This window comes from Raphanus sativus, chromosome 8 (genome assembly GCF_000801105.2).
Source record: "Raphanus sativus cultivar WK10039 chromosome 8, ASM80110v3, whole genome shotgun sequence".
Classification (NCBI taxonomy): domain Eukaryota; kingdom Viridiplantae; phylum Streptophyta; class Magnoliopsida; order Brassicales; family Brassicaceae; genus Raphanus; species Raphanus sativus.
Genome location: NC_079518.1, coordinates 10,164,797 through 10,176,698, shown reverse-complemented (window position 1 = coordinate 10,176,698; position 11,902 = coordinate 10,164,797). Strand labels below are relative to the sequence as shown.

The following is an 11,902-nucleotide window of genomic DNA, read 5'->3' as shown; positions in this document are numbered from 1 at the left end:
GTAACTATCAACTTTTTAATAATTTATTAAAAAACTATCAATGTATAATTTTAAATTGTAATTACTACATCATGTTGTTGGTGTTTGGATTTTTGTTCTGTTTTCTGTTATGGTTCTTTCCTCTGTGTTTTTCAGAACCTATGTTCCCTTCCCTTAAATGAGTTGAGACTTTTTTTTTTTAACTCATAAAATGTGTGAAAATGTTTTGTAGAAGATGAGACAAAGCTAAGATAAACTATCAGATAAGACACGACCAAATGTTGTTTTCGTGTCCAAATCACAGATAACTTTTAATCTGGCGAAGCTTTTCTTGCTGACCTAGTATTATTCAAGAACGAACTTCTGCTTGGTTCGTGGGGTTATATGGCATATGTTTCATCATTAATAGCATCTATAGCCTCTTGCGTCTCCATTTCCAAATGCCGTTCGCTTCACTGTAAGGTAGTCAAGACTGTGAGTTACCGTCAGGGATTCATCGGAGACCAACTCGTCCGGTGTTACCTGAGACTGTGTCACGAAGTTTGCGCCGAGAAGCTGTTCGACGAAATGCCCGAGAGAGATTTAGTCTCTTGGAACTCTTTGATATCTGGGTATTCAGGGAGAGGTTATCTGGGTAAATGTTTGAAGGCTTTATCTAAGATGATGAGATCCGAGGTGGGTTTAGGGTTTAGACCTAATGAAGTTACGTTTTTGTCGATTCTCTCGGCTTGTGTTCATGTAAAGAGCAGAGAAGAAGGACGTTGCGTTCATGGGCTTGTGATGAAATATGGTGTGCTGGAGGAGGTGAAAGTTGTGAATGCTCTTATCAACCTGTACGGAAAGGTTGGAGATTTGAGTTCTTCTTGTAGACTGTTTGAGGGTTTGAGTGTTAAGAATGTGGTTTCGTGGAATACAATGATTGTGGTTTACTTGCAAAACGGTTTAGCTGAAGACGGTCTGGGTTGCTTTAAAGTGAGCAGAAGGGTTGGTGGGAACAAGGCTGATCAAGCTACTTTTCTTGCTGTTCTCCGTGTCTGTGAAGCTATTGGGGCAGTGAAAGTAGCGCAAGGGATTCACGGGATGATATTGCGTTGCGGGTTTAATGCAAACATGTGTATAGCTACGGCGTTGTTAGACTTGTATGCAAAACTGGGGAGGTTGGAGGATTCGTCTAAGGTGTTTTTCGAGATTACTTCTCCAGATAGTACGGCGTGGACAGCGATGCTTGCTGCTTACGCCACTCATGGTTACGGAAGAGACGCGATCAAGCTTTTTGAGCTCATGGTTGATCGCTCTGGTATTAGTCCTGATCATGTAACCTTGACTCACTTGTTGAGTGCTTGTAGTCACTCGGGTCTTGTCGAAGAAGGGAAGCATTATTTCGAAACAATGTTGAAAAGATACAGAGTTGAGCCGAGGTTAGAACACTACTCTTGTATGGTTGATCTGATGGGTAGATTCGGGTTTCTTCAGGATGCTTATAGAATGATCAAAGAGATGCCAATGGAGGCGAGTTCCGGTGTTTGGGGAGCTTTGCTTGCTGCTTGTAGACTTTATGGAGATACCAAACTCGGCAAAGAAGCTGCAGAGAGATTGTTTGAGTTAGAACCCTGTGACGGTAGAAACTACATAATGCTAGCAAATATCTACTCAGCTTCTGGTCAGTGGGAAGATGCTTCGAGAATAAGGAATCTGATGAAACAGAAAGGTCTTGTGAGGGCTTCAGGGTGTAGCGAGATAGAACATGGTAATAAGATTCATAAGTTTGTTGTTGGAGATTGGTCTCACCCTGAGTCAGAGAAGATACAGAAGAAGCTGAAAGAGATTAGGAAGAAGATGAAGAAGGAACTAGGATATAAATCAAGAACAGAGTTTGTGTTGCATGATGTTGATGAAGATGTGAAAGAGGAAATGATTAATCAACATAGCGAGAAGATTGCAATGGCGTTTGGGCTTTTGGTGATTAGTCCAATGGAACCGATAATCATAAGGAAGAATCTTAGAATATGTGGAGACTGTCATGAAACAGCAAAAGCAATATCTTTGATGGAGAAAAGGAGACTCATTATTAGAGATTCTAAAAGGTTTCATCATTTCTCAGAAGGTTCTTGCTCTTGCAGAGATTATTGGTAATTTCTAAATTCACTTTGACTTTTTAAACCAATAAAATGTACGTAAATCAGACATTGCATGACACAATCAAAATTATTACATGAAAAGACTCATAAAATGTATACAACACAGAATATATTCATGTTCCAGTATAGAGATTCTATATTGATATGTATACCAAGGTATTGAAAAAGCCCTGGCTCTCTCTCTCGTATAAAGGTTCTGTTCGTGATAAAGATTCACAGAATAAACAAAACAAAACAAAAATATCTAGAACACACGCACACTCAAATCACTGATTTTCAAAACTCTCCTAGGTGTTCAGAGGGTCTTAATTTACAAAAGCAAAAGACATTTCTATCTTCACCTTCTTAGACCATTTGGCTACTAGGAACAATGCAAAAAAAAAAAAACGCCTTTTCTGTGTAACGTTTTTCCTCCAAACGTCTTTAGATAACGCTGTGAGCCAAACCGTTATCAACTCTATGTTCATTCCGCTGTTGTTGAGTGTTATCGTTTCCCCCAGAAGAGAGCGAGCTCGTCAAATCAGAGTTCTTCTCCCCAACTTCACTCTTGCAAAGAGGGCAGCTAGCATTGATCTTGAGCCACTTGTCAACGCACTCTCTGTGGAAGAAATGCGAACAAGGAAGCTCTCTCAACTCCTCGTTATTCGCGTATTTCGCCAAGCAAATGCAACAGACCTGCAAACAAACAAACAATTGTAAACTATTCAAGAGACTTGATCGCACGTGTGATATGTTGTATGTAAGCAAACTTACAGCGTCTTCTCCTGAAATGGCACGCTCCTTATCAGTTCCAGCCGCCACAACACCACCTTCGCTAGCACTACTCGAACCGCTACTTCTGCTTTTCTTCAACTTAAACTTATGAGTAGGCAATGCGTTAATCGACTCAGGTGTAGCGCCTCGGGGTTGAGTTAAATCTTCTCTGTATCCGAGAATGGAGATAATGCAGGGCAAGCAGCAACATATCGTCGTGCAGAGGATGAAAGGCATGGCGTAGCCAATACAGCTAAACGTAAGAAACACTAAACATAACCTATAAACAAAAAAAAAAGGGTTAAAGAATGTTTGACAAAAATGTAGTTTTGAACAGAAAAGGAGTAATTAATTAATTTAACCTGTACAAGTTAGGAGCCTCGGATGCAGATGAATGGCCTCCGAATATCCACACGTTACCAACCACAAACCATATCGCAAAGAAGCAATCCAGAGCCATTTTGAAGTACTCCATAACAACTTTTACTCTGTAAAACCACAAAAACCAAAAGATTCAACAAAAGAGGGACTCTTAAAAACGTTAATTCATTAAGACATATATGGTATATACCTGGCAGAGCTTATGAAACCAGGGTATCTACTACTACTAGTGCCACGAGAAGACGTGTTGCTGGTCTGCTGTCCTTCAGATGACCTGGATATGGAAAAGGCGAACGATCCTGCTGCGACGTTGAGATTAGGACGATGCTGCTGTGATGCAGAGTCGTCCTGGTCAGAGGCCTGATTGGAATGGTGATAGTATCTCCAGTACAAGAGCGGGAGCGTTGCAACGCATCCAGAGGCGTAACCGACGATCCAAGCGAACAAGGGCGCACGTGGGTGCTCGTGTTTAGACAAGGACAAAACGGCGATGGCTGCAATGATCTGGCCGAGAGTGAGGAGTAGCTCGATGGAAATCCACAGGCCGGAGTTCAGAGGACTGCGTCTGCGACGGGGGTTTCTAGGATTTGACCGGACGGAGGAAGGTGGGTGAGAGATAGGCATGTCAGGAGGAGGAGTAGTGGAAGGTCTCTCCTCCTCCTCCTCCTCGTGATGATGTGAAGGAGTGTTTGTTGGAATGTCAATGATGTGGTCATTTGGGGTTAGATGAGCTGATGATGATGATGATGATGATGATGATGATGAATGTAGACAAAAGTTGTGAGCTTTAATTGCAATACGAGAAACACCCATCTAGGAGCTTTAGTAATAGTACCATTGAACTCAAATTTTGACTTTTTCCTGCAAAACCCATAAAGAAAAACCATGAAAATAAGAGAGACACAAGTAAAGCAATAAACCCTTAAATCAGCTCGCTCAATGAAACAAAACCCTAATTCGCGGCTGGAATTGAGAAGTACAAACCTAATTCTTCAATTGGGTGAAAGAGTCGAACTTTTTTTCAGCTATCCAAATCCCTTTTGACTTTTGTTGTTGATTGTTATTTGTTAATCAACTTCAATTCTCTTGCGATTATTATTCTTTTTTTTTTGTGCTCACCTCACGGATCAACCAAGGAGGATATAAAATAATAATAATTTTAAGGATATGGAACTCGAAGTCTAATAGGAATCACACACAGAAGAAAGAGTATAGAATTACAGGTTTGAGATAGTGATGGGGTTCTTTGGCTCCTTGTGTTTTATTTTCTTTCGCAACAATAAAAATGTGTAATAAAAATGACAAGGAGATTGTGTTCTTCCCCTGATTTTCGGTGCGGAGCGTAATACTTGAACTGGAGAGTGGCTATTCTGTTGATCACTCTTTCTTCTTAAATCTTTGATGCATCCAGCTATGTTTCTGTTGCTGATATTTGCCGTTACCTTTGACCAATTCTGTGTGTGAGAGTAGAGGTTCTTCTTTTTATGTTGTGACAACATTCTTTTTTCTTTTTTAATTAGACTTTTAATGTATGAATGTATATCCCTCTCAGGCTAGCAATGTCAATCTTCTTTGTTTCCGCAAAAGAAAAAAAAAAGGACTTTTTTTAATACAAACCTACGACAAGTATGATGCGGTAATATGACATTTGCCACCTCCAATTATTTCACGGTGAAAAAAAAAACAGATTTGAAATGTTACTTTCCCATGTAAAGGCAAACTTAGAGATGATTGATGTTTGAATCAATCTAGGCCCTTGGTTTAAAAAAGCTCTAGCTTTTGACGCCATGGCGCTAGGTGCTCCCTTGCGGTGACCTCATCGCCACAATACCCCATGGCCAGGAGAGATACATATTGCGCTTTCCCTCGGCTTTCGTGGTTTTCCAAAAGCATTTATGGCGACGCTTTGTTGTAAGCCCACACAAACCAACTGGTTTGTCTGACATTAGTACATAAAACGGTTTGATCTAAACGGTTACAAATGAATATTTTGTCGTCGAGAAGAGTATATCCTGAAAGCAAACCCTAGTTACTTCTCCTACATAATAACCTAAAAATCCTTAAGTTCATATCATTAGTTTATCTTCTCTTGAGATGGAGTATGCTGATGAAAGACGCTGAGTAATAAGGTTTAGAATTGGTGTTTTCATTTGGTATTTTTAGTGGGTGTTTTGCTTTTAAGGGTTGGTGTTGCTCTATAAGTCTCTTCAATGGTGTTGTTGGTTTATCATGAACTAGTATTACTGCCCGGCTACGCACGGGCCAATTTACTTTTTTATAAATTATTTGATCAGTGTCATAATTGGCGATCAGAACAAATATTTTTTTAGATATTACACAAAGCCCATAATATTAGAGGTGTCCACATTGAAATAAATCGGTTGTAGAAAGCAAAACAATATCTGATATTGTTATAAAATTGAAACATGTTTGTAGTATTTCAAAAATAAATAGGATCTATAAAAAAATGATTGATTTGATCCATTAATTCTTTCGAATAAAAAACTTAATTTATGTATAAATTTGAATGTGATGAATCAAATAAATTTACTGTTTAAATATTTTTTGCAGTTTAAAATAACACTTTACTGACATTTTATGTTATTTTATCTAACATATTTTCTGAAAACACACACACATTCAAAACAAAACTAATCCAGCTTACTTATAGTTTGTTGAGTTTATGATTTAGTTTTCTTTTTATTACATTATAATGAAACGTTAAGTCTTGATGAAAAATTGCATAGTCAACCTTGTTTGAATTGAAAATTTAATTTGGATTCAGATATGCAAATTCCTTCATATATTCAGAAAAACTATTATGGTTGAACTCGATTGCAGTGTGAATACTTAGAAATAATTGTTTCAACAATTAATGGAAACATTAATCAACAAATCAAAATTTGGGAGAGAAAAATAGTAAAAGGTGGAAAACATGCAAACCTTTTTGTCAAGCCAAAACATGACGCTTGCCCCTTTAATCTTTTTTTTACTCAAGTGGAAGAATACTGTGTGTGAGTGTAGTTTTCTTTTTTTTTTGGTCTAATGTGCGAGTGTAGTTATGAACTTATGAGCTTTCCGAGAGAATAATTTTGCAGAAAATAGAAAAAATCGAGAGAAAACTGAAAGTTCAAGGGAGAAAACGTTCTCTTGTTTCTTTAATAATGGAGAAGAAGACGGTTTAAGAACGTGGCCAGTTGTTTTATATGTGATATTCAGAAAAAATTAGGATTGAGTTACTTGAAATTAAGATAATTTTTTTAATCAATTGTTTATTATTTTAATGTATTTTCCACATGTCGGATTCTGATTCGCAAAGCGACTTGCGCTTTAGTATATAAGGATATGTGGTTTTTAGTATTTGGTTAAATATACACATGGCGCTAGCCTCTAGTTGTCATTGCGCTTGGCGACAACCTCCTCGCTATGTGTTATCATATGCTTTTTCAAATCAAGTCTAGGCTTTATAGTTTTATTTGTTCATCTAGGACATATGCACACCTTTCCTGAGTTTTATTTATTTGCTACTATTGTTTGATGTGCTAATCTCCAAACAAACAAGGCCTTCAAGATTTTCACATAGTCCTTGGATCCTTATTTTAATCTGAAGTTTTATTTTGCAATTGTTTAAATCTGAAATAACATTAAAAAGAAATAGAGGAGTGTACAATGCTCCGACCACATTTTCCCAATAAACCTTCATATCTACTATTTGGGTTATGGAGTTTATCATCGGTGAATGGTTAGGGCGTTAATTTTCGAAAGCTCAAAAGATTTGTTACTGATAATGCAGTTACCACATTTTATTTCTTCGTAATTTTTTTTTCATTTGTATGATATCACGAATCACTTTTCGATAGATCACCTATCATTCTACTATTCTATTTTAATATTCTTAATTTTTGAATTCCATTTAAATATGTAAACGGAAAATAAATACAATCTATCTTATTAAAACAGAAACATTATAACTTCTTCTAGATAGATTTTTAAATTGGACATCACATTATTATTCTTAGTCTAACCTTTCATTTAAATACAGTAGAACCTCTATAAATTAATAATGTTGGAACTTTAAAATTTTATTAATTTAAAGAGATATTAATTTACAAAAGTTTCATTTTTTAGATTTTTTCTATTTTTATTTATAAATAAGAAAATATTTAATTTTACCATATATAAATTATTTAAATTTTAGAAAATTGACTTTCATATTGTTTTATTATCTTATTTGGTGTATATTTTTATATTTTATAGAATTGTTATGTGATTTTCGAAATAATTTAACTAAATATTATCAAAATATTAAGAAATAGATGTATTTTCATTGTAAATATAAAACAACAATCTAATGTTTAATTTGTATTTATATAAAAGATATATATTGATAGATTATTAATTTATGATTTTAATGGGACTATATATTTACATGGGAGCTTTAAAAATATTATTATCTTATTATTTTATTGATTTGTATCTTATTTTACACCGGCCCAAGTTGGGACCGGCGAAATTTATTAATTTATATAGAGATTATTAATTTATCGAGTATTAATTTATAGAGGTTCTACTGTATTTCCCTAAAGAGTTCAATATCAACCATCTATCATTTAATTTCACTATAAGATCTATGTCTTACATTATATACATATATTTTACAAAATATCTATTCTTTCATTTAAGTATACTAACATTATCATATTTATATTATATCATTAGTACAAATATAACAATCCTTCTCTTTTATTATAGTCAAATGAATACAATAAATGTCTCCAATATAAATATTACACGAGTCTGAATTCTTAAAAATAAAATATAAATAGACAGAAATAAAAATAAATATTACAGATGTTATTAAAAATACAAATATTATAAGAGTAGGTTGACAAAAAAATATTAATATCACACGAATCCTTAGCCTGTCATTATATAATTTTGACTATCTTGATCCAGTTATCTTATAAACCAATCGATTCAATTAACCAAATAACTTAAGAACATGTTTCCTCCCATCATCAAACTATAATTATCTTAAACACAAAACCTCTTTGAATTAAAAAACAATTATTTGGCATCAAATACTGATGAATCTTTAAATTTTAAATAGCTTGATACAAAACTTTTGAAACTCAATACTAAAGATATCAGAATATATTTTCTTCGATGCTAAAATAATCAAGGTTTGCTTTGAATATACACTAAATAGAATATACTAATCGTATACTATTATTTCAATAACAGAAACATCAATTTATACTTTAAAAAATCGGTTGCAGGAAAACCTCTTCACCAAGTTGAGTCTACTAGATCTAAAATCTCGGTTACAATCAAATATTCACAATCAAATTGCCAGATTTGATAAATCATGAATATGGAAAAACCCATTTTCCAAGTTTATTCTACTATACCTAAAATTTCGGTGTCATGATATTTTGTATTTATTATATGTAATTTAATAGATGAGAGAATATTCATTTCCTCCCACTAAAATGTGTATATAAGTATTTGCATTTGCATTCATCATTCACTGGACAATCACAAAATATTTAGAAAAAACTCTTAAAAAGCACAATGTCAAAATCAAATCGTATTGGTTAATATTATATTAGTATTTTTTTCACCGCACAGTTATATCTCTTATACACCAACGAAAAAAACTATTAATACAAAAAACAGTTTTAACATTGTTCTTAAACAACATGTTTTGGACAAACTCGAAATTATATAAAACCACATTATGTAAAAAGGACAAACTCCAAATTGTATTAACTATTATAGAATATATTTTATGTGTTAAAACAAAAATAAAACCCGCGCGATCGCGCGGATCATGATCTAGTTTAATTATATAGAAGGATAAACCAATTCTTTTAAATCTTTCACCGAACACTACAATATACAACAAAATTGGATATTGCAGAATGATAATGATATTTATCTATTGTATATGTTTCCACACCAACAATTATCTGCTCTTAAGAAAACTAAATATGCTTGAGTAAACACAAAAAAGACCATACAAGCAAAAGAAGAAATATATAACATCTACACATCAGATTTCTTGCATCCCGAAATATACGATGAAGTCAGGGTCGACCATGGACTAAAGCAGATATCACCTATGCTTCAGATGGCAAAATTATGTTATAAATGTATAAGGCATAAATACTGTAAAACCTTATTTTGGTATATGGTTGGAGCTACTACTAGAACTATAGAGAGCAAAATTCCATTCTTGATATGCATTTTAAAGACAAAATTCTTTTAGAGATGGGTTCAATGTTTTTGGGTTTTAGGCCCCAAAATTATGTATGAAGTAAATAACATAGTATAGAGATATCATAGCACAAAGTCCTTGTCTCCGCAATGCAAATTCTACAGCTTTATGACTTCAACTAGTCGATCAAAAAAACATTTTCTTTGCAAAAGAACCATATAGTATGAAATAGGCCATCCTTAGATTCTTATAAATAAATCAGAAATAAACCAAAATCGGAATCCTAACCCTTTCTCTCTTATTAACGTAGAACACGTGTTCCTGTACAAAATACAGTTATACTGCTGACTAATTATTTTAAAAATCAGCTCGAATAATTTGATACTTTTTATCTTCTATAAAGTATGGTACCGATGATTATTTTGAAAATTACTGACAGACATCTTATCCTAATAATTAAACGAGAAACAACTTTTTATTATTACTGGAAAATGTTTAATTATAAACATCTTAAGAAGAGCGTTTATTGATCATCAAAAATTATCTTTAAACTACCTTTTTGTTTCAGTTAAAATTTGCAAAATGTAGAAAATACCAAAGGAGCATCATGAAGTGGGAAAATCGTCATGATGAGTAGTTGTGACCAGTGTTCAAAAAAGCGCTAGGCGCTAAGCGGGCGGCGACCTAACGCCTAGCGCCTAGAACGATTAAGCGGACGCCTAGATTATTAGTTAAACGGTCTAAGCGTTTAAAAATTATAACAATCTATTAAATATATGTAATATTTTATATTTAATAATAGTAAAAACTATTATTTATATATGATAAAAATTATTTTCATAAGAATATATATTACAATATATTAATTATTATAATTTATGAATAATAAATTATATATTATTTATTATTACAATATTATAATTATCTAGGCGGTTTAAAGAGTAATCGCCACGGTCCTATAATGCCTAGCGCCTAAGCGCTGCCTAAGCGGCCGCCTAGACCGCTTTTTAGAACACTGGTTGTGACATCGAGATATGATCACAAAACAATTGATCCTTGAAATTTCTTCCATGCTCAGATTAGGCTACGAATTGTCCGAAGTTCAACAACTCCAATCCCAAAACCAAATATTCCACATTTGCTAAATAGATCATTTGTAACTTGAAAGGGTCTAAGCAGTCAGATTCTTAGAGTTCACAACTTCCAAGCTTGGGAATATATTAACCCATCTTTGAACGTACTTAGGCCCAACATCAACTCTCAAGTCCAAAAGACAAAGGCCTTTGTCTTTTCTTTTCTCGTAGTTTGTAAGACCAGACCAACTGACCATGCCTCTTGCATAAGGCAACTTCAAGCAATCTAATAGGTTTGCTCTATATGCACGGAAAGCAAAACTCAGTGAACTAAACGAGATATGTTTGCACTATACTTTTACCCCAAAATTTCTGTTGGAACATACAAATCTTTAGTTAACAATAACAACATCAAGCTATTCCAATTTTATGTTTAATTCATTTTCTTTTGTTGGCAAGTTGTATGTTTCATTCTTAAAACTCTATAAACCCAAGCAATGAGAAAGAAACTATGGGGCTATTCTAATTGAAGTTTCCCCTCTGTATACTACTGATATTCATCAACAAAATCTGAGTTTGACTTTAAAAACTTGGCCATATTTTTTTACTAGACTTGGAATCCTATATCTCAAGGAAAAAAAAGAAAAAAAAAGATAACTGCTTTTAGACCATTTTAATGTATTTTGCTATTTCCTCTAAATAAAAAAGTTTTATGAAGTTTAATCTAATTTATTCCTTTAAATAGTTTTTTTTCAAGATATAGAATAATTAAAAATATTATTTCTTTCTCAAAATATAGAGGAAAAATAGCGATCTATATCCCCTATCCCCTAGTCTATATTTGAGAAGTGATTTGCCACATGTCTTCTCTACAATCGTTTTCACACAAAAAATTGTGACGTGGCTATTAAGATTGATGACATGTCATATGGTTAAATATGACATGGACAATTACATTTAATGCTAATATATATTTTTTGAAATCTTTTTAGAATATGGCAATAACTCATATATTACATTTAATATTGATTTATTTTTTGGTAAACTTTGTAGAATATGGTAATAACTCATAAATCATCACTAAAATAAAAATATTCAAATATGATATTTTGAATTTCGAAATATTATATAATTTTACTTTTATAATAATAAAATTTTTATTATCTAAAGTTTTCTAAATTTTCTGAATTAAAAAAAAATAAATCGTAATATCATTAGTTTCTTTTAGATATCTACAAATTATATAAATATTATTTAGTTTTAAATTTTGATAACTATACAATTTTATATGATTTTTAGTAATTTTGTACAAGTTGATTTAATAATTTAACCAAATGAAATAAATAATTTTTTTTATC

General features: G+C 33.0%; 2 protein-coding genes across 2 annotated transcripts; one reads left to right on the top strand and one right to left on the bottom strand.

Moving 5' to 3' along the window:
- The first annotated feature begins 28 nt into the window (after positions 1-28).
- On the top strand, positions 29-2,236 carry LOC108822281 (pentatricopeptide repeat-containing protein At5g40410, mitochondrial). The gene has a single exon (XM_018595320.2). It carries the CDS (start codon positions 364-366, stop codon positions 2,110-2,112), a length of 1,749 nt encoding a protein of 582 aa, XP_018450822.1. The 5' UTR covers positions 29-363; the 3' UTR covers positions 2,113-2,236.
- On the bottom strand, positions 2,230-4,693 carry LOC108819515 (E3 ubiquitin-protein ligase At1g63170). The gene is made up of 5 exons (XM_018592570.2): positions 4,236-4,693; positions 3,442-4,112; positions 3,233-3,358; positions 2,871-3,150; positions 2,230-2,792 (listed from the first exon to the last, which is right to left on the bottom strand). Exons 2-5 carry the CDS (start codon positions 4,062-4,064, stop codon positions 2,541-2,543), a joined length of 1,281 nt encoding a protein of 426 aa, XP_018448072.1. The 5' UTR covers positions 4,065-4,112; positions 4,236-4,693; the 3' UTR covers positions 2,230-2,540.
- Between the last annotated feature and the right edge of the window lie 7,209 nt (positions 4,694-11,902).

Bases quoted from the DNA above. Each gene is read 5' to 3' on its own strand.
- LOC108822281 (XM_018595320.2), top strand. From the start codon at position 364: ATGGCATATGTTTCATCATTAATAGCATCTATAGCCTCTTGCGTCTCC.
- LOC108819515 (XM_018592570.2), bottom strand. From the start codon at position 4,064: ATGGGTGTTTCTCGTATTGCAATTAAAGCTCACAACTTTTGTCTACAT. The intron at 3,151-3,232 runs GTTAAATTAATT...TTTTGTTTATAG, and splicing joins GAGGCTCCTAACTTGTACAG to GTTATGTTTAGTGTTTCTTA. The intron at 2,793-2,870 runs GTAAGTTTGCTT...GTTTGTTTGCAG, and splicing joins CCATTTCAGGAGAAGACGCT to GTCTGTTGCATTTGCTTGGC.